The 23,523-nt window shown below is 44.5% G+C and overlaps 1 protein-coding gene across 1 annotated transcript in view; it reads left to right on the forward strand.

The window, feature by feature from the left end:
- The window catches only part of FSD1 (fibronectin type III and SPRY domain containing 1), a 1,307,274-nt gene that overhangs the window by 808,607 nt on the left and 475,144 nt on the right, over positions 1-23,523 (forward strand). The window contains exon 2 of the mRNA XM_044090582.1: positions 2,434-2,643. Coding sequence (XP_043946517.1) covers positions 2,434-2,643 — 210 coding nt within the window. The remainder of the gene's footprint in view (positions 1-2,433; positions 2,644-23,523) is intronic.

The raw sequence follows: 23,523 nt of genomic DNA on the forward strand, positions 1-23,523 counted from the left end.
ACCTAGTATCTAATGCTATATCCCGTATTGTATAGCTCATATCTATCTAATGCTATCCCATATCACATACCTCATATCTAGCTAACACTGTATCTCGTATCATATAGTTCATATTTAGCTAATGCTGTCTCATAGCATATAGCTCATATCTAGCTAACACTATATGCCATATCGTATAGTTCATATCTAGCTAATGCTCTCTCATTACATATAGCTCATATCTAGCTAACGCCATCCCATACCATATAGCTCATATCTAGCTAACGCTATCCCATAACATATAGCTCATATCTAGCTAATGCTATCTCATATATACTGCATATCTAACTGACACTATATCCCATATCATATACCTCATATCTAGCTTGCGCTACCTTATTATTATATAGCTCATATCTCGCTAACACTATATCCCATATCATATACCTCATATCTAGCTTGCGCTACCTTATTATTATATAGCTCATATCTAGCTAACGCTATCCCATATCTTGTACCTCATATCTAATGCTATATCCCATATTATATAGCTCATATCTAGCTAACATTATCCCATATATACCTCAAATGTAGCTAACCCTATATCCCATATAGTGTAGCTCATGTCTAGCTAATGCTGTCTCTTATCATATAGCTCATATCTAGCTAGCACTATATCCCATATCGTATAGTTCATATCTAGCTAATGCTATCTCATATCATATAGCTAACCCTTTCTCTTTTCAAGCCAGCATCTTCTCCAGAGTTAAAATGCTTTCCATGGAAAACGGTCAGTAGTTCTTACCTCAACTAGAATGATTTTAGCCTTGACTGTTCATCCTCCATGTTTAATTTTCCACAAAGATATGTATAGATGTTTCCATTTTGTCAAAAATTGCAATACAATCTAATATCAGTTAGTCAATTGACCTTTCAGTTTTAGTTTCTAATTATGGGTGTCATAGGGACACCCTATGACACCTACTACTGCATTACACAGATGTGTACAGACAGCTTAGGGTTTACTTTTGAATCCTTACTTACAAATTTCATTCTAACTTTTTTTGTTCTCGAGTAAAAAAAAAAAAAATATGACACTGAGGAATCAAAGGAAACCATGCCCTTTAGCTTTCATTTTGCATTAAGTGTTATCATAAAGACACGGCAAACCTCACATGAGAAGTCTGATGTGCTCTCACTGCTAACGCTGTGTCTGCTTCACAAGCCTTCTTTAAAAATGCTTCTAAAAAATGAAGTTTTGTGCATCTGCAACTTGAGCATCTTGGCATGTCCTTGCAAGACACTGCAAGTCAGATGTGATCCTGTGCTTGAGGTCCTCTTTCAAAGCTGCTGTTTTACTAAGCATTCTTCTTGAGGAACTACCCAAGGAATTAAACTTGAGAATCTGTCCTGCAGACTTGAAACTCCAAAATCAGATTTGAAAGCTAAGTTTTTGTAGCAGAAATAGATCTATCCTGCTAATTTCATTGCCGTCACCACTCCCTGCACCCATACCCGTGCTGCTGGAAGCACTCCCTGCACCCATACCCGTGCTGCTGGAAGCACTCCCTGCACCCGTACCCGTGCTGCTGGAAGCACTCCCTGCACCCGTGCTGCTGGAAGCACTCCCTGCACCCGTACCCGTGCTGCTGGAAGCACTCCCTGCACCCGTACCCGTGCTGCTGGAAGCACTCCCTGCACCCGTACCCGTGCTGCTGGAAGCACTCCCTGCACCCGCACCCGTGCTGCTGGAAGCACTCCCTGCACCCACTGCTGCTGGAAGCACTCCTGCACCGTGCACGTGCTGCTGGAAGCACTCCTGCACCCGCATCTGCTGCTGGAAGCACTCCCTGCACCCGTACCCGTGCTGCTGGAAGCACTCCCTGCACCCGTACCCGTGCTGCTGGAAGCACTCCCTGCACCCGTACCCGTGCTGCTGGAAGCTTGTCTCTAGCTTGAGATGTTTTTTTTTCTGCACCTTTTGCTGGAGATCAGAGATCTGGAATGGGATTATTATGGACCAAGAATTATGGATGTTAGAGGAAAGCTTGAGGTAGCCTCTCAGGGATGTAGGTGCCAGGCTGGCCACTTCTTGTTGGTCCTACTTTTAACAGAGATGAAACTGCCAACAGAGATCTACCATTACAGTGAGTATGTAACTTCAGTTTCTCATCTGTGTCATCTCCGCTGTGCACGTCTACTGTAGCGTTAATCGCACATGCCTACTGTAGCATTAGCCAAATGATCACCATGTGGTTCTGCAGCCTTAAAGCCTTGGTTTCATTAGGCAAGAGCTCCTGCAAAGTCTCTACCTTAAGGACTGCTGTCAGTATTAGCGTTTCATATCTGAAGAAAAGTAACTCCATGTTTGAATCTCAAATATTACTTAACAGGCTTGATGCTGATGTTTGTGCTGTAAAAAAAACAAAAAAGACCTAATTCCTTTTCCTTCAGTCCCTAGTGCACCAGAGATCGACACATTGAAGTGCTTAGTGGCTGACAACTGTGTGACAGTCGTTTGGAAGATGCCAGAGGAGGACAGTAAGATTGACCACTATATTGTAGAATATCGTAAAACAAACTTTGAAGGGCCACCCCGACTGAAGGAGGACCACCCATGGATGGTTTTGGAAGGGATAAAGGACACAGAAATTACACTGTCGGGTACTGTTTTTACTACAAAATGTATCTATTTTTATCTTTATTTTTGACTAGAGCATTTGAGTTGCACAGCTTTTTTGTTACAGGTCTAAGTATTAGATTCCAAGAATCACACTCAGGCATGCATCTTATGTTAAAATTATTAATATAATGGATGAGTTTAGGAAAATGATTAGCTGAATCCAGAAGAAGAAAAAAGGGGGGGGGGGTGCAGAAGCATGGATGAGGCTGACTGGGAAAAGAGGAATATAGTACATCAGACTATTAAACTCTCTGTGAAAGTTTTAAAAGGCTCAGTCATGTAAAACAGTCATTGAGGCAGCAGTCAGGGATTTTCTTATTACCTCCTTCTGTAGCCCCTGACAACCTCCCAGCCAGATATCTAAAAATAGCAGCAGATGCACAGCTGTATCCTGTTTCCATTCTAATAAAGTGATCTCTGAAGTAATGTTTTGCCCATGAAACCTGGAAAAAAATCCGTCAACTTATCTCTACAAAAAGGCACTAACTCCACAGACTGTGCCAAGTGTAGATCAATAGCCATGCTGTCCCCTCTATCAAAAATCCTGGAAACATGCATTCATTCGCAACTGCTCACTTTTATCATTCAAAATAACCTAGTCACACAAACCCAAGAAGGATTCCACCCCCACACAACAGTACCACAACCACCTCGTCACGAGCACAAGATGAATTTCACCCCCACAACAGTACCAAAACCACTAGTCACACCAACACAAGATGGATTCCACCCCCACAACAGTACCACAACCGCCTGGTCACACCCACACAATATGGATTCCACCCCCACAACAGTACCATAACCACCTAGTCACACCAACACAACATGGATTCCACTCCACAACAGTACCACAACCACCTGGTCACACCCACACAGCATGGATTCCACCCCCACAACAGTACCACAACCACCTAGTCACACCAACACAACATGGATTCCACCCCCACAACAGTACCATAACCACAGCAGTACCACAACCACCTGGTCACACCAACACAACATGGATTCCACCCCCACAACAGTACCATAACCACAGCAGTACCACAACCACCTGGTCACACCAACACAACATGGATTCCACTCCCACAACAGTACCACAACCACTAGTCACACCAACACAACATGGATTCCACCACCCGGTCGCACCCACACAGCATGGATTCCACCCCCACAACAGTACCACAACCACCTGGTCACACCAACGCAACATGGATTCCACTCCCACAACAGTACCACAACCACTCTGACCCCTCTTATCATTCCAGTTGTTAGATGTGTTTGGTTAGTACATACCAAAGAGGGCATTGTACTCGGTGATAGGCCTATTGAATGCTACATATAGTGGAATAATGAACTTTTTGGACCTAGATGCCATGCCTTTGTAAGTTGCACAATGTAGAATAATTTCCTCAGTACTGTAGACGCATGATGGTGAAAGGTGAGATTCTTGTCAACATGTGTCCCCAAGTCCTTGTCTACTGGGTTCACTCTTAGGGTATGTTGTCAATATGATAGTCACCAGGGGTCGATGAATTCCTGAAGGATACTGTTTATCCATTTCTTGGCATTTAGTTTGTCCATGGGTCTGGCACAAATTATCCGTCTGTATCAGCCCTTCCTGGAGAACATTAGTGTCAGTTGGGGATTCTATAACTGTTTCTAATTTGCAATCTGCAAATTCAGTCTGCCAGAGGCCTTTGACATTGGCCTTGACTTCAGAGAAATATATGCCAAAAAAGGAGTGGTCCCAGGACTGATTCCTGAGGGATTCCGCTTTTGATTTGCCTCTGTATAAAGGTGGACTGCCCAATTCTAAGTTCTTGAGTCCTATCTTTGAGCCAGCTGGCTATCTACAGGGTGACATAAGAGTTTATACCCAAACTATTGAGTTTATCAACAATGCCCAAATAGGGTATTGTGTCAAATGCCTCGGCCAAGTTATGGTAGGCAGTATAAACCATTTTGTCCTCATCCTTTGCTTTGGTGATCATCTCAAGTCCACCAGGTTGAGTAGACATGACCTGCCCTAAACAAAACCAAATTGAGCTGGGTCCAGTGTCAGGAGGTTTCCTATCTTATTATTGATCATTTCCATGATAATGCTGTCCATGGATTTACATATGAAACTAGTGAGATTTGTGGGTCTGTAGTTTCCAGAGTCTGTACGTGGCCCAGCTTTGTACGAAGGGATGGCTGTTACTGTTCTCCATTAGTGAGGCACAAAGCCTGTTTGGAGGATGTTACAATACTCCATTAGTGAGGCACGAAGCTTGATGTTCATCGTGCATACAGCTTGCAGTCATAACAGATGGAGTTATCCTGCAGGCAGGCGGGTCCTCGGTCGGCCGAATTCCAAAGTCTAGGTCCGGCGTCGGATGTCGTCGCTTCTTCCCTGACGTCAGTGCGGCAGGGGTATAAAAGAACCAGCCGACGCCATTTTCTTCAGTCTTTCTTGCCGCGCGGTGCCCGAAGCAGAAGCAGTTCGCAAGTCCCGGTTGGCCAGCTCCTGAGATTACGAATATTTTTCAACCGAGGTCTTCTTGAAAGCTAAGTACTCCGTTGGGGAAACTTTTCTTGCCTCAGACCGATGTCAGACAAAGTTAATAATTACATTTCATGTGGGAAGCAAATACCGCATAAGGATTTCCATTCCTTCTGCATTCCTTGCTTAGGCCCAGACCATGACGTCTCGGCCTGTCGTTTTTGTACTAGCTTTAACAAACGCACTATTAAGCGTCGGGCGGAGTTCGCCCAACATTATTTTGGCAAAAAATGTAATTACATTGTCGTCGGATGCTCCGACTCCAGTTTTGAGTAAAAGACGCAAAGATAAGGACCGACATACGAGGTCCGCGACTTCTACCGACACCACGCTAAAGCCGACTACAGGTGCTCCGGTTCTCAGCAAGGCGCCTACGCAGCCCCTGACTACCAATGACACTTCCTTAGCGGTGTCTTCTGTGCCGCAGGCTCCACGGCCCACACCCTGATTACAGATACCGATGCCACTCTTGGCGGGCCTGCCACCTCTCAAGGTGTCTTCAGGCCTTCTTCTTTTTCCATTAAGGCTTACACTAAATCTAAAGCAGCCATGCATACTAAAAGGCCAGCTCCACAGGGCCCCTCTCAAGGCCCCATGCCTAAAAAACAGATGCTCAAAATGGCTGAGGATTTGATTACTCTTATCAGGGGTTCTCAAACCCCCTCGGACAAAAGGCCCAGAGTGGAGGATGAATACCCTTCCTCGGACCAGGCCTCCATTACTTCAGAACATTCTGAGGACCAGGAACATTCTTACTCCCCTTTTGAAGATTCTGATGCAGAGGAGTCCATTCCCTTTGTCTCCCCCCCTGAAGACTATTCATTTGGGGAAACCTTGCATACCTTGAGGGAACACTTCCACTGGGAAGGCCAAGATTACTCAGATTCCAAGAAAAGGCTCAGGGATTTTCTCTTGCTCCCTCAGCACTGGCCTCTGGCTATCCCTCCTGTCTTAGACATACTAGATGTGTATTCAGAGGCCAGCCTTAAGCCAGATTCTTTACCACCAGCTCCAGTTAAGCCTGACAGGTATTACCGAGTTCCTGATTCACACCAATTCCTATACAAAAGCCATGCTGCTGACCCGGAAACTATTTCACAGGGTCCCAAGGGAATTAAGGCCTCTACTGCCAAAAATCCATTACCTTCAGAGAGAGATTCCAGAGCTTTAGAAAGGTGGGGGAAAAAGGTATACACCTCGGCCACTTTAACCACGAGGGCATTAAACTGTCAGTTCCACATGTTAAAGTATCAACAGTTTTTGTTATCTCAGTTGAAAAACAAAATGTCACAACCTGAACAACCAGACTTGAAGGAGTTGCAGGATTTGTTGCATGGTGCAGAACAAGTGGGTAAACATACCTTGCAATGTGGTTTTGATGCTTTAGAGGCCTCATGTAGAGCTGCTGTTACATGGTCTGTCATACGTAGACATGCTTGGCTCAAAGAGCAAACCTTACCAGATCATGTCAAAGCTAAATTACTAGGTGCACCTCTACAAAAAGATGTATTGTTTGGTGTTAAAGCTGAGGAGGTATTAAAGAAAATGGAGGAAAAGGCAAAATCAATGCAAAGAGTGAAAGATTTCCTACAGGTACAACCTCCACGCTTCAGTAGAAACTGGCCTTCGAAAAATTGGTCCTTTCCAGCCACGAACAGACCTCAAAGAGGTAGATACAGGCACCCGAGGGGTAGAGGGCAATCTCAAGGATCATTTAGAGGCAGACATTGGCAAGTACCTACACCAAGTGGTGGAGAGGATAGATCACAGCCATTCAGAAAGCAGACACAATGACTTTCCCCTTGCATGCCAAGCAAAGCTCTAATGGCAGCACCTTTAGGCGGAAAACTGGCATTATTTTTGAAAAATTGGCATATTGTCACAAAAGACAAATGGATCCTGGACATTATAGACAGAGGCTACAGATTCCACTTTCACACCCTTCCAAAAATGAGAGGCATGCCAAACCTGCCACAAAATCAAAGGGCAGAGGCACAAAAACAAATTTCAGCTCTTACGGACATGAAAGCTATTCAAGAGGTACCTGCACAAGAACAGGGTCAAGGATGTCCTTCAAGGATGCATCTGCAGTCCTAACATATGGGTTGTCCTGCCTCAGGCAGCCCTTCGGTCGGACGGATTCCAAAGTCTGGGTCTGGCCTCGGCTGATGTCGCACTTCACCCGACGTCATAGCTGCTGGGGTATAAAGGCATCAGCCGACGCCATTTTCCCCAGTCTTTCTTGCCGCGCGGTGCCCGAAGCAGAAGCTGTTCGCAAGTGCCGGTCGGTCAGATCCAGAGATTTCTACTACCGAAGACTTCTAAAAAAGCTAAGTACCCCGTTGGGGACTCTTTCTTGCCTCAGCCGATGTCAGACAAAGTAAATAATTGTTTAACTTGTGGGAAACAAATACCTCATAAGGATTTCCACTCTTACTGCCTTCCTTGCTTAGGCCCAGACCACGACTCATCAGCTTGTCTAGCCTGTGCTTCCTTCAACCGACGGACGCTTAGACGTCGGTCGGAGTTTGCCGAAGAGTTTTTGGTCCGCTTTTGCATATAAAATGCCGTCGGAGACTCGACTACACAATTAGCTAAAAGCAGGAAAAGGACCGACACTCATGCCCGCGGTTTTGGCTGAAACCACGGTTAGGCCTACAAGGAGCAGTGTCTCTGTTTCGGCTGAAACAGAGTCCTCGGTTCTCCCTTCGGCCGAAAGCATGCCACCGATAACCGAGGCCACTCAGGCCATGGCTGAATCGGCTACAGATATTACTGCTGCAGAAGCAGGCACCCAGGATTTGTCAGACACTATTCCTTTAGACATCTCTATTCCTGCACGTGGGGCTGCTAGACCCCCTGCTTCTATGTCTATCAAGGCGTTTTCCAGGGCTAAAGCAGCCAAAATTTCTAAGACTTTGCCTACAGAAGCCCCCTCTCACAGGCCTACCTCTAGTTCCCAGATACTCAGCCTGGCTGAGGATCTTATTTCTTTGATCAGGGGATCCCAACCTCACCCAGACAGGGCCTCTCGACCTCCTCCAGATGAGGCCTAGGACTGAACCTCCTGAACCTCTCTCTACAGACTACTCCTCGGATGGCTCAGATAATTCTGACCATCAGGAAGGCCCATATTCACCTTATGAGGATTCTGATGCAGAAGACTCCATTCCTTCTGCTTCCCCTCTTGAAGAATTTTCTTTTGGGGAAACCCTACACTCCATGAGGGAACACTTCCAATGGAAGGGCCAGGATTTTTCAGATTCAAGGAAAAAGCTAAGGACTTTTTTACATTTACCACAGCATAGACCTTTAGCCATACCTCCTGTACTATCAGTTGTTGATGATGCATATAATGATGCCAGTACTGCCCCTGATTCTCTCCCTCCGGCCCCTGCCAATCCTGACAGATATTACAGGGTCCCGGACACTCACTACCACTTGTATAAGGCTCATGTTGCAGACCCAGAAACCATTTCTCAGGGCCCTAAAGGTGTTGCAGCTGCCTCTGCCAAAAACCCTCTTCCCTCTGAAAGGGAATCTAGAGCATTAGAGAGATGGGGTAAAAAGGTTTATACATCTGCTACTCTTTCGGCCAGGGCCTTAAACTGTCAATTTCACATGATTCAGTACCAGGAATTTTTGTTAGACCAGCTAAATAAAAAACGGTCCTCTCCTGAGCCTATAGACCGTAAGTCCCTTCAGGATTTGATACATAACTCTCAGCAGGTCAGTAATCATTTTTTAAAATGTGGCTATGATGCACTGGAGGCTTCTTTTAGATCAGCTATGACTGGAGCAGTGATTCGAAGGCATGCCTGGTTAAAAGAGCAATCCTTACCAGACCATGTTAAGTCAAAACTCCTAGATGCTCCTATGGAGAAACAAAGTTTGTTTGGCTCCCCTGCACAGGAGGTTCTAAAGAAAGTGGAAGAAAAGGCAAAATCTGTCCAAACAGTGAAGGATTTTTTGCAGGTCCAACCACCGAGGTTTAGCAGAAATTGGCCTTCGAAGAATTGGTCCTTTCCAGACACCTCCAGAGCACAGAGAGGCAGAAATAGACGCCCAAGAGGCAGAGATCAATCTAGGGGTGCCTACAGGGGTTGACAGTGGCAACCTGCCAACCAGAGAAGTGCTGCCACAGCTACGACTACAACCACTTCCACAGGACAGACACAATGACTTGGCTCTGATTCCGCCTACCAGGGAACAACTGGAAGCACCCTTGGACGGAAAGCTAGCCTTATTTTCAGACAACTGGCATTGCATTACAGGAGACAAATGGACTTTACAAACAATAGACAAGGGCTACAGGTTTCACTTCCACACTCTACCAAAAAAGAGAGGAATGCCAAACCTTCCACCAAGCCAGAAATCAGAGGCTCTAAAACAAATCATCAGCTTACTAAGGATGAGAGCAATAGAAAAGGTACCATCTATGGAACAAGGCCAAGGATTTTACTCCAGACTATTCCTTGTACCAAGAAAAGAAAATCAATGGAGACCTATTCTCGACTTGTCCGCACTGAACACATATCTCATTGTTCCAAAATTCAAAATGCTGACCCTCCAGCAACTTCTTCCCATGTTGGGCAAGGAGTCTTGGCTGGTGACTCTAGATCTCAAGGAGGCATACCTGCACGTCCCTATACGACCAGATTGCAGAAGACACCTCAGATTTCTTGCAGGATCAGTGCATTATCAATTCTCAGCATTGCCCTTTGGCTTATCTACTGCGCCCAGAGTATTCACGAAATGCCTGGCATCAGTAATTGCTCATTGCAGGCTTCAGGGAATTCAAATTTACCCATACCTGGACGACTGCCTAATACAAGCGGACAACAAGACAAAATTAACAAAAGATTTGGCCAATGTCATACAACTGTTGCAAGCCTTGGGATACACAGTCAGCATTCAAAAGTCAAGGCTAGTACCATCCCAAAGGATAACATTTTTGGGTGCAGAACTGGATACAACTCAGATGGCTTTTCTTACAGAGGAAAAACAAAAGCAACTACCAGTCTATTTCATGGCATTAACAACACAAACTCAGCTTACTGCAAGGAAAGTCCTGCAAGCCCCCTGGGTTACATGGCATCCTGCATAATATTGATCCCACATGCCAGGCTGCATATGGGAAAGTTGCAATGGTACCTAAGGAATGTATGGTCTCAACACAAGCACAGTCTAGAAGCCCAGATTCCAATTATTCCATGCCTGAAAAAAGAATTCCTGTGGTGGGCTCAGGCCTGTCAAATAAACAGAGGATTGCCTTTCCACAAACCACATCCAAGCCAAACCATCACCACGGACACCTCAGACCTAGGCTGGGAGGTGCACATGGAAAACAAGTGTATACAAGGCCTATGGTCCCAAAACCAGCTGAATCTACACATAAATCTAAAGGAGATGCTGGCAGTGAAACATGCAATCCAGGCATTCAGACCATTCCTCCAACAAGGTCACCTGCTGATAAGGACGGACAATACCACAGTGATGTGGTACATCAACAAACAGGGAGGTACACACTCATACCCTCTATGCCGGATGGCAATGGACCTGTGGAATTTGGCCCTGAATCTCAACATTCAACTGCAGGCCAGATTTGTACCAGGAAAAGAGAATTCACTAGCAGACACCTTAAGCAGAACTACCACGGATGCTCACGAATGGATGCTGCATCCAGATATCTTCAAAACCATAACAAAGAAATGGGGAATGCCAGAGATAGACCTGTTCGCCTCCCCACACAACCACCAATTGAAGAAATTCTGCTCAAGAACATACCACCCACTTGCCTGGAGGGTGGACTCCCTTTCCTTCAGCTGGAAAAACCTGACAGCATATGCATTCCCACCTCTTCCTTTGATGTACAAAGTCCTACTGAAGATCAGAGAGGAACAGCCAAAGGTAATCCTGATAGCTCCAGACTGCCCAAGACAACATTGGTACCCGCTACTGAGAAGCATGTCTCTGGCACACTACCTCTATGTCCATTACTTCTAACACAGAACAACTACAAGACCCTGCATCCAAACTTGAAAACACTGCAGCTAACTGCTTGGAATATTGCATAAAACAAAATCAACCAGATTTATCTCAGAGGGTTAAGGACATTATCCTGGAGGCTCGCAGACCCTCCACAAGGAAAACATATTCAGCCAAATGGAAAAGATTCCTCATTTGGAGTGCAGCAAAGGGAGAAAATGTCTCATTGGCAAACATAGCACACATCCTGGAATACTTAGCAGAACTGTTCCACAATGGCCTGTCCTACTCCTCCATTAAGATTCATGCATCAGCAATTTCAGCAGAGTACAACATGGATCCTCCTGTCTTCTCTCATCCTCTACTCAGGCAGTTCTTGAGAGGAATCAAAAACGTAAAGCCTCCAAGGAAACCACCTCTACCTGCATGGGATCTCAACTTTGTGCTGGAAAAATTAACACTTCCCCCTTTTGAACCAGCAGCAACAGCAGACTTACAGTACTTATCTTGGAAAAATGCATTCCTACTAGCAATCACTTCAGCAAGAAGGGTATCTGAGTTACAGGCATTAATGGCAGTCCAGCCTTTCCTTATCTTCCATCAGGATAGAGTGTCTCTGCGAACTAATCCTACTTTTATGCCAAAGGTGGTCTCCAGGGTATCATTGAACCAAGCTATTCATTTACCTACATTCTTCCCCAACCCACAGAACAGGGGAGAAAGACTACTACACACCTTGGATGTGCACAGACAATTACGCTACTATCTGGACAGAACTAAGGTCAGCAGAAAAACTGACCAGCTTCTGGTAGCATATGCAACAGGAGTGCAAGGAAAAGCAATTTCAAAACAGACAATCTCAAAATGGATAGGAAATTGCATTCGATTCTGCTACTCATTTCATGGAAAGACAACTCCTGAAAATATCAGGCCTCACTCCACAAGAGCTACAGCCACCACTACAGCTTTCCTATGAGGAGTGGCTACCAAAGACATTTTAGAAGCTGCTACTTGGAGCTCCGTGCATGCATTTGCCAAGCATTATAATCTTCCTTTATACTCCAGATCCCGAGCAGGTTTTGCAACTGCTGTTTTGCAAGGGATCTTAACTACACCATCATTATCTTAGTGCCTCCTCCCCCAGTTTGGCTATGGTATTCTACCCATTTGTTAGGACTGCAGATGCATCCTTGAAGGACATAGTACAGTTTTGTACCTACCATAAATGTAGATGTCCGATAGGTATGCATCTGCAGTCAGGATTACCCACCCTCCTTCCCCTCTGGTATTCCTAGGGTACTTTCCCCTTTTTTAGCTAGCTGGGGGAATCTATTATGGTGTATTTGTTTGTATGTATATAGATGTATATATATTTTTTGCTCTCTACTGTTTGGAATTATCTGCATTTATCCAAATTTAGCCTTCCTAGAGTGCACCTGGCATCTGGGGCAAGAAACACTGAGGAAAATGGCGTCGGCTGATGCCTTTATACCCCAGCAGCTATGACGTCGGGTGAAGTGCGACATCAGCCGAGGCCAGACCCAGACTTTGGAATCCGGCCGACCGAAGGGCTGCCTGAGGCAGGACAACCCATATGTTAGGACTGCAGATGCATACCTATCGGACATCTACATTTATGGTAGGTACAAAACTGTACTTTTTTATTCCAGACTATTCCTGGTACCAAGGAAGGACAAAGATTGGAGACCTATTTTGGACCTATCCATCCTAAACACATATTTACTCGTACCAAAATTCAAGATGCTCACATTACAGCAGCTTCTTCCCATGCTGGGCATGGAGTCTTGGCTTGTAACATTGGACCTCAAGGAGGCATACACCTGCATGTCCCTATCAGACAAGATTGCAGAAGATACCTCAGATTTCTTTCAGGTTCAACCCATTATCAATTCTCTGCATTGCCCTTTGGCTTATCTACTGCACCCAGAGTGTTCATGAAATGCCTGGCATCAGTAATTGCCTTCTGCAGACTTCAAGGGATACAAATATACCCATATTTGGACGACTGCTTGATCCAAGCGGGCAGCAAACACTTACTTCTGAAACATCTGGCGTTTGTAATAAAGTTGTTGAACTCTCTGGGATGCACAGTCAACAAAAAGAAATCAAAACTAATACCCTCTCAAGTAATAATTTTCCTGGGTGCCAGCTTGAATACAAACACCCAGATGGCCTACCTCACGCCAGAGAAACAAGGGCAACTATCTCAATACTTCAGAAAAATGGCAACCTTCACCAGACTGACTGCAAGGAAAATCCTGCAGGCTCTGGGATTCATGGCATCTTGCATCCTGCTAATCCCATGTGCAAAGCTGCATATGAGGAAACTTCAATGGTACCTAAAAAACTTATGGTCTCAACACAGCCACAGTTTGGAAACAATTATACCACTGATTCCACGTCTCCAAAAGGAATTTCTGTGGTGGGCTTAAGCATGCCAAAGAAACATAGGTCTCCCTTTCTGCCTGCCTCAAGCAAATCAAATCATCACAACAGACGCCTCGGACTTCGCCTGAGCATGACAGATCAGTGCATTCAGGGCAAATGGTCCCAAAAAGAAAAGCACCTACACATCAATCAAAAGGAAATGCTAGCAGTAATAAATGCTATTATGGCCTTCAAAGACCTACTGCATCCAGGCCAGCTATTGATAAGGACAGACAACACCACAGTGATGTGGTACATAAACAAACAGGGAGGAACCCATTCTTATCCCCTGTGCAGGCTAGCCATGTCTCTTTGGAACATGGCTCTGGAATTACAAGTCCAACTTCAAGCACAATTCCTGCCAGGCAAGGAAAACATGCTTGCAGATAACCTAAGCAGAAATATGACAGATCCACATGAATGGAAGTTGCATCCTCAAGTATTTGCAAAGATAATTCAAACATGGGGAAGGCCAGATATAGATCTCTTTGCTACCCACAGAAATTACCAATTGACAAAATTCTGCTCAAGGACCTATCACCCACAGGCCTGGAAAGTGGACGCACTTTCTTTCAGTTGGACGTTAATGACAGTTTATGCCTTTCCACCTCTTCCTCTGCTGCCCAAAGTTCTATTAAAAGCCAGAGCAGACAGACCAAAGATGATTCTCATTGCTCCAGACTGGCCAAGACAACACTGGTACCCTCTCCTGAGGAGCCTGATGTATTCCCCACCATGGATCCTGCCTCTAATGCCTCTTCTGTTAACCCAGCACAACTTCAAAACTCTTTACAGTCAGCTGAAAACACTCAGTCTAGCCGCATGGAGGATTCCATAAATTCAAAACAGACCCTCCTCTCCAAGGAGGTGCAGGATGTCATTTTGGAGGTCAGAAGGCCTTCTACTAGAAAAGCCTACTCCGCAAAATGGAAACGGTTTTGTGCCTGGAATCAGAAAAAGGGACAGAATCCTGGAATACTGAATTTACCTCAAATATTACAGTACCTAGCTGAGATGTTAAGCAGTGGACTTTCATTGTCCTCCATCAAAATCCATGCCTCGGCCATTTCTGCAGAATACAACACTGATCCTCCTTTATTCTCTCACCCCCTCTTAAGACAGTTCCTCAGAGGGGCTAAGAATATAAAACCCCCAAGGAAACAACCAGTACCTGCTTGGGACCTCAATTTCATTCTAGAAAAACTGACCCTGCCTCCATTTGAGCCAGCTGCTTCAATATAGGTTCATAGGTTCATACTAGGCTATCTGCCCAAGGGCATTTATAAGCCTAGCCCAGAGTTTTGTGGTATTTCGCCACCCCTTTAGTTTGAAGGACACTATGCCCATTATTTTGCTGTGCCTCTGTCAAGCAGTGACACTGAGGTAATCCCTGGGGTATATCTGCGATATCCCATCCATTGGTCAAGATTTCTCTTGAACAAAGCCAGCGAGGTGCTCTGCCTCACATGTATCGAGATTTTGTTCCACAGCATAGGGAGTCTCTGGGTGATGAATCTGTCCCTCCAGCACGTCTTATTAATAACCGTGTCAGGGTTTAAGTCTCCCGCCCTTGTAGTTCTGAGGGATCTATATTTTCTGAGGTGAAGCATGTTCATCAATTCCGGGTTGGACATGGCCTTGTATGTCAGGCACAGGTCACCTCTGAGCAGACGGTAAGCGACTGAATAGAGCCGGAGTTCCTTCAGTCAGGCAGCATAAGACATATTTTTGAGACCCTTTATCCTTTTGGTGAGGAACTTTTGGGGCCTTTCCAGTTGCTGCAGGTGTCTGGTCAGATACATTCCGAATGGGGCATTGTACTCAATCATTGGTCTGATGAGTGATGAGTACAGTGGGACGATGACCTCCCTTGATCTAGATGTGAATCCCTTCATGATCAGGTGGGCAATGTAGAAGGTCTTCCTAACTACTTTGGCAACGTGAGTGTCAAACGAAAGGTTACTGTCAACCTGGGTCCCCAGATCCCTGATAACCTCTTCTGTGCTCAGTGGATTGCCACCTATATGGTAGCTAGGGGTAACCTTGTTTTTCCCGAAGGGTATGACTATGCATTTTTTGGCGTTTAACTTTAGGCCATGGCTCTGGCACCAGTTATCCGTTTCTATAAAACCCTTCTGAAGGATATCAGTGTCAGATGTGTTCTTGACTATGGCGCCCAGTTTGCAGTCATCTGCAAACTTTGTCAGCCATAACCCTCCTGTGTTTGCTTGTACTTCTGAAAAGTAGATGCCGAACAAGAGTGGGCCCAGGACTGAGCCCTGCGGGACACCACTTGTGACAGGCTTTGAGTCTGACATGGTGCCAGCAACTCTGACCCTGTGGGTTCTGTCACTTAGCCAGTTTGCAACCCATCTTGTGACGTATGGGTTTACATTTAAGCTGATGAGTTTTTCAATGATACCTGAGTGGGTATTGTGTCGAAAGCCTTTGCCAGGTCGAGGTAGGCTGTGTGGACTGCCTTTCCCTCATCAGTGGCCTTGGTGACTGTTTTGAAAAAGTCAACCAAGTTTAAAAGGCATGATCTGCCTTTGACAAAGCCAAACTGGGTTGGATCCAAAGTCTGCAAGTCCCCTATGTCTTTATTTATGAGTTCCATTATGATCCTCTCCATAGCTTTGCAGATCAGGCTTGTCAAGCTGATGGGACGGTAATTTCAGGGTCAGTGGAGGCACCGCCTTTGTGAAGTGGGACCACAGTTGCCGTCACGCCTCCTTGGCACGTATCCTGAGGTGAGGCTAAGATTAAACAGCTGCTCTAACTGCGGGTTTAATTCCTTATTGAGTTAAGTGGAGCACACAACCGGGGACACCATCTGGTCCCATGGATGCTGTGTTTTTGCCTTGGAGAGCAGTTCTCACCTGAGCGTTAGAGATGTTTGGGGGCTACAATGCTCTGGTATAGATATCTCTCCTTTGGGAGAAGTTTGCACTGAACCTGTCAGCCAGTATGTTGGCAATGTCTGTAGGTTCAGTGATTTTTTATCATTTTGAACTAATTCTGAGCATATCTGGGAGTTTCCTCCCAGGTTTCTAACATAGCTAAAGAAGGCCTTATGATTGTCTTTTGAGTCCTTGGCTTTTCTCTCAAAATTTGCCTTGGATGATTTTATGAGAGATCTTAGTTTTTTACTTATAATGATCAAAGGTGTCTTCCTTTTAAGGATTTTGCTTTATCTTGTAGTAGCTTCCTCCTTTTGTTGTAGAGCTTGTTTATGGCTGGGGTCCACCAGACTGGACGCTTGCCTTTGGCACAAAGAGTCTTTGTTTTGTTTGGGATTGCCTGATCCATGCAGTCCTGTAGGTGCTGGTAGAAGGCATTTGTAAGTGATTCAGCGGTTGAGTAATGGTTTCCGCAGGCTCGGGGACCTTAAAAGAGACCACACTAGTCTTTAGAAGTGTGAAGTCGGCTTTTGAGAAGTTCTTCACTGTGGTCTTTTTTATCTGATGTGGACTTCCAGTGAGATTAGTTTATGATCTGATCTCACCAGTGAGGGGTATACTTCCGGTGTTGAACATTGTGACCCCCATGTTCGTGATGATGAGATCTAGTATGTTTTCTCCTCTTGTGGGGATGGTGACTAGTTGTTCCATGGCATTTGAGTTTATGAACTCTAGGAACCTTTGGGCTAGAGTGTTGGGGCTTGAGTAGTGATCCCAGTCTATATTCGGGTAGCTGAAGTCACCTAGTATGATGGTGTTTGGAGATGCATTTATCCCCTCCAGTGTTTTCAGGAAAGCTATGTGAGATTCCTGAGTTTGAGAGGGTGGCCTGTAACATGCTACAAATTGCAGAGCAGTCTTGCCTATGGTTAATTGCACCTGGATGGTCTCCGATGCATCGTGCGTTGCCACCAACCTTGAGGTGTGGGTGTCCGTGATGAATATGGACACCCCCTCTCCTTTCTTGGTGGTGTCCGGATTTTGGGGCCGGAACGCATGATATGAGGTAAAACCTGATAGTGCCGGGGTGCTCTCAGGAGCCTTGAACCAGGTTTCAGTCACAGCACAGACATCGATGTTCTCCATACTGAGAAGGGCCTCGAGTGCGTGCATCTTGAGGTTGAGACTTCTGGCATTGAGCAGCATTACCCTTAGTTTTTTTTTTCCTTTTTTGTGTTCTAGGGTGGTAGGTTTAGAATTTGAGCCTTGCCTAAAAAAGGCACTATGGGGGTGGCAAGAGCCTTTGCCAATATTCGGAAGCCCAGGGGTGATAGGTGCAAGCCGTCCCTTGCGAAGCAGCATGGCTTGTCCAGCATGTCGTCCTAGGCAGACAGACATTGGATCCCCTTTGACTGACACCAGAGTTTAAGCCAATTATTAAAGCTGATCATCTTGTCTCTGTATTGTGGCATCATTCTTGGTGAAGGTAGGATACTGCTCAAGGTCAGGGTCATACCTGCCTGGGCTACATAATCAGAGAGCTCGTCTATGTCTCTTTTCATGTAGTCCAAGGAGGTACGTCTCAGGTCGTTCACACCAGCGTGGACAATGACTGAGTCGTACTTGTACCTGCTGTTGAGAGACCTGAGTGCTTGCGTTATGTGGCGGATTCTAGCGCCCGACAGGCAGCTTACTGTGACCTACTCCTTACTCAGTCTGGTGAGCGGGACGTCAGTGTGTCTGACTATGGAGTCACCAATGACGAGTGTGTCTGGCATTGTGTTTGGCCTTAAGGGCTGTGACTGTTTGGCACACTGACTATGTGGTCTATGTGTTGCATGTGTTGCGTCCTGAGGTGGCAGTTGTTTGGGTGTCTGCTTTGGTGGCCTCTGCTGTTTTGGTAGATTTTTGATCAGAGCCTCCGAGTATGTCTTTGTGTGTTTATGTGTATGATTTGAAGTTGTGATAGTACTATGTGAGACTGGGTTTGTGGTGTGTGTGGTTACCATCTCCTCCTGTCTGGTCTTGCCAGTCCTATGTTGAGAGAGCTCAGTCTCCAGTTTGGCTATATAGTTGCATCTCTCGCATGCATTTGTGTTTTGTGGGAGAAGGAGAGGGTTGTCTGTGTACATGAGGCAATTGTAACATTGCCTCAATATTCCCAGATTCACCAGCTGAGCAGGAGAGGACACTAGCAACTGATCCCTCGACATGCTAGAAGGAATAGACAGAAACTTTAAAAAGACTCCGGGGGATGTGGGTGATCGAAAAAGGGGTTTTAGGCTGGTGGGGTACTATGTATAATAAAAGTGCTATATCAAAGTAAAAAAAATACTTTAGGAGCAAGTGCTAGGCTTTACAGATAGAGAATATTCTACTTGTGAATCAAGTAGAGCTGAACTTTTTAGATATAGAATACGCTGGTTTGATCAGCAGTACAGTTCAAGGAAGGCTGTTTTAAGGGAAAATTTGAAGAGTGGACTTTAGGTAGCCCGAATAGTTTAACCTTGATTAACCGCCGCTGCTCTTGTGTGCTCCAAGACAACACTGGTACCCTGCAATTTTTGTCATGGAAAACAGCCTTCCTTCTGGCTATCACCTCAGCACGCAGGGTTTCGGAACTACAAACCCTCATGGCTGTGCAGCCTTTCATCATTTTCCATCAGGACAGAGTATCCTTACGAACCAACCCTTCCTTTATGCCAAAGGTAGTATCCAGGGTAGCTTTGAATCAGGCTATCCACTTACCTACCTTTTACCCTAATCCACAAAACAAAGGGGAGAGACTACTACATTCCTTGGACATTCACAGACAGCTTCGTTATTACTTGGACAGGACAGAGCCATTCAGAAAATCAGAGCAACTCTTTGTGTCCTATGCTCAAGGGAAGGCTATTTCCAAACAGACAATCTCAAAATGGATAGCCCACTGCATACGCTTTTGTTATTCTTTTCATGGTCAAACTGTACCTACAGGCATCAGATCTCACTCCACAAGGGCCACAGCTACCTCTGCAGCTTTCCTCAGGGGGGTTCCTACCAAGGATATTTTGGTAGCAGCCACTTGGAGTTCTGTGCATACTTTCTCCAAGCACTACCACCTACCATTATACTCCAAATCTAGAGCGGGCTTTGCCACTGCAGTCTTGCAGGGCATCCTTGCTCCTCCTAGTTCCACTTAGTGCCTACCACCCCTTTTTTAGCTTTGGGATTCTACCCATCCGTTATGACTGCAGCTGTATGCACGATGAACATAGTACAGTTTTGTATCTACCATAAATGTAGATGTTCGAGTGCTAATACAGCTGCAGTTCAGGTTTCCCTCCCTCCTTCCCCTCTTGGAACAGGCCTAATGGCGAACACTTCCTCATACAACCTGATTGGGGTATTCTTTTATGGTGTATTTGCTTGCAACTACTGTTTTTTGATTATATTGTATTGCATTATTACACAAATTCATGTTTTGCCTTCCTTCTGGGGGCACCTGACATCTGGGGCAAGAAAAACTGAAGAAAATGGCATCGGCTGGTTCTTTTATACTCCTGTCGCACTGACGTCAGGGAGGAAGTGACGACATCCGACGCCGGATCTAGACTTTGGAATTCGGCCGACCGAGGACCCGCCTGAAGGCAGGATAACCCCATCTGTTATGACTGCAGCTGTATTAGCACTCTAACATCTACATTTATGGTAGGTACAAAACTGTACTTTTGGAGGATACAGTTAAATAGTTATTCCAAAGGGTCTGATAGGGGATGTTTCATACTATTTAGAAGTCAGCCTGAGATACTATGTTGGCCCATCATTTATTTATTTATTTATTTACCAGGAAATTCCGACTGGATGCAGGTCCTTTTTCAGCAGATGCCCGGGGAGAAAAGCTCCACATCATGTACATGATAAAAAGAGATACAAAGTTGCAGCAATAGTAACAACATTACAGGTTGTTGGCTTTACTACAATAACAAGATATTATCAACAGTATATACAGTAAATGTTACAAGTTAAGATAGTTTCTTGTCATTTATATTAGTAACAAAGTTGTCAGACAAGATATGTAAAGGTATGTAAAGACAACTAGCTATTTCTGACTGAGATTAGTAATGGTGGTAGTATAGTTGGGTTACGAGTCTAGGTGGGGGGGAAGCAATGTGGAAGACCATCATTACAGAGTTCTTGGCCTTAGAGAGAGCATTAAGGACCTGTTCCCTAGTAATAGTAGGGGGGAGTTATATTTGGTATTTCCTGAGGGAAGGTTGAGGGGGGGAGAGGGGTAAAGTTGGAGCTGAATTTGTTGGCCAATAGGTTTGCTATATCTTCTGCCTTTTTTAATTTCTCCAAATCTTTTGGGTTTCTAATACCATGATGGGAATAGACCCCATTCCCAAGTCAAAGTATGATTAAAGTTCATGAAATTAGTATTGTTTCAATCTTTGATGTCAGCCAGAAGTGCTCTTCGCAGCACCCACAATGTGCTCAGTAATGACTCCTCCTGCAATTTGTATGGGGTTACTTGTATTGGTAATGTATCTAAATACGATTGTAGGTTCTTTTTTTATAAGACCAGTTGCTCCTGCTACTAGTGGAACTGTCTAGGTATCTTTCTTCCACATTGCTATCGTTTCTGCCTGCAGGTCCTGATATTTTATGACTGTCTGTCTGTATTTAGGACACTGTAGTCACTGGCTGTAGCGATTTCAATGATCAATGCTACTTTTGTCTTCTTTTCATGGACCGCTATATCCTCTTTTCTAACAACTATCTTTTGAACTGTTGGTAATGGGTGATCCCATGTGATGTAAACTTCATCATTTTCTGTGATGCTTTGTGGCTCGTTTCCAGTGTTTTTCAGCCTCTTCAATACCATAATGTTTGCACAATCCCCAGTGCAACAGTTTTGCCACATTATTATGCCTTTCAGTATACAGTCGTCCTGCCATTAGTATGTTGCAACCAGCAACGAGGTGTGCGACTCTTTCCAGTTCGGTTTTACAGGACCTACATTTGCTTGTTTTTCCCACAGGTTCAATGGACTTTGTAAACCAGCATGTACGTAGCCCACTATCCTGGGCCACCATTATTAACCTTTCATCTCTTGGTTTGAGTTCGTCTCTCCTTAACCATTCCTGTGTTCATTCCTGATCAACATGTGGTTATTCCAGAAAGTTTCTAGACTTGCAAGTATATTTATGCTTTTTCCATATTTCTTGCCTTCTCATCTGATCCTTCACCTTATATTCTTTCTTTTTTTTTGGCACATTCAGTTGCTGCCCGATTTTTATCCACTTCTGGTTTGATTTCCATTCCTTCTTGACATCGATATGCTTCTGCTAGATTAAGCAGAGAAGTCATCTTAGATTTATTCTCCTCATGTTTCAGAACTTTCACTATGTTTGGGTCTTGTGAGGTCAGCAGATGTGTGGAGTCCCATGATTCAAGATGTATGCATGTAATCAGTTTCAAGGAGGCCCATCCTTCCTGCCTCAGTATAGTTGGCTCCATTTACAACTAACTTTGAACACAGTTGTGTATTGCCTTTGAGATTACAGACAGATCTAAAGAATGTCTTGTGGTTGTCCTTGGAGGCCAGATTTACTTCAAATTTGGCTTTGGTAGACTTTATTTGTCCTCTGAGTTGTTTGTTTAGTTTGATGAGAGTGCTTTTATCCTGCTGGGTGCTGCACCTCCTACTTTTGCCATGATTTTATTCCTTCTGTTATACATCCTATTGATTTTGTGATTCCACAGGGTGGCTTGCCTTTATTTATTGCAAAAAAAAATACATGCATACATCCATTTGTTAATCAGGGTTTTCCAAATGGGAAATCGCTTGTTAATCAGGGTTTTCCAAATGGGAAATCGCTTGTTAATCAGGGTTTTCCAAATGGGAAATCGCTTGTTAATCAGGGTTTTCCAAATGGGAAATCGCTTGTTAATCAGGGTTTTCCAAATGGGAAATCGCTTGTTGTGTGAAGTCCTAGAGGAGAAGAATTTCCCCCAAAGTAGAACAAGTGATCTGATACAGAGAAGGCAGCAGTAGCAGCAAAAAGAGAATAAATGTACAGTTATGAAGAACATGTTTGAAATAACTTGGGCTCATGAAAAAAGTGTTTAACCTGCTGTTTACCAAGTGTAAATACACTTGAAACTGAAAGAGCAATATTTGGTAAGAAGTAATGACCATTTCTAATATTAAAACCAAACATGGATCAAACTAGATCAAATAAAATATTGGTACTTTTGTTTTTGTAGTACAGGTTTCAAATGAATCATTGGAGATTTTAAATTCAAACAGATGAAGCAACTAAAATGGAATGATCTGCAAAATTATTTAAAAAAATATTTGGGCTATTTCATGATGCATTAACAAGTTAAAAGTATGGACAGTAATAAGAGTTTAGGCAATAGTAAAAAAAAAAGAAGAAGAAAAGTTTGGTTAGTAGTCAAAGGTGGGGCATGCTGTTTAGAACCGCACACTTAGTTTCCATCACAGATGCCTTGCGTAGTGTTGACTTGAAGCATTTGTGTTGAGGAATGTACTGCAAGTTATGGAGAGTTTGTTCCAGAAGTTTCCTACACCAGCATCTTCCTTGGAATGAGTCTAAAGATTTGTTTCTGGCTTTTGGGAGTGCAGACAGTCTCCTGATGGGTATCCAAAGGTCATGATGGCAGTAGCTCCATGATATAGATACAGACTAGAAAGAAGTGTCCTTTGTAAGCTGTGCATGTACAGGCAGTGATGGTATACAGCAAATTTGTATTTCTTAATGGGATGTGTGCTCTAGTTTGTATTGGGAGGGAGAAATAGAAAAGTGAAGTGCTGTGCAATGTGCAGAAACCACAGAGGAGAGGGTAATTGTAACAGCTGATAGAAGGAAGGGCTCCAGATATTAGGTGCTGTGAGGGATCTGTACCTGCCTCTGCAGAAAAGGAAGCTAGATAGAATTGCCTTCAATGGTACTAGTATTCATGTGGAATTTTAG

This window comes from Protopterus annectens, chromosome 13.part0 (genome assembly GCF_019279795.1).
Source record: "Protopterus annectens isolate FY-2018-M chromosome 13.part0, PAN1.0, whole genome shotgun sequence".
NCBI classification, from domain to species: domain Eukaryota; kingdom Metazoa; phylum Chordata; order Ceratodontiformes; family Protopteridae; genus Protopterus; species Protopterus annectens.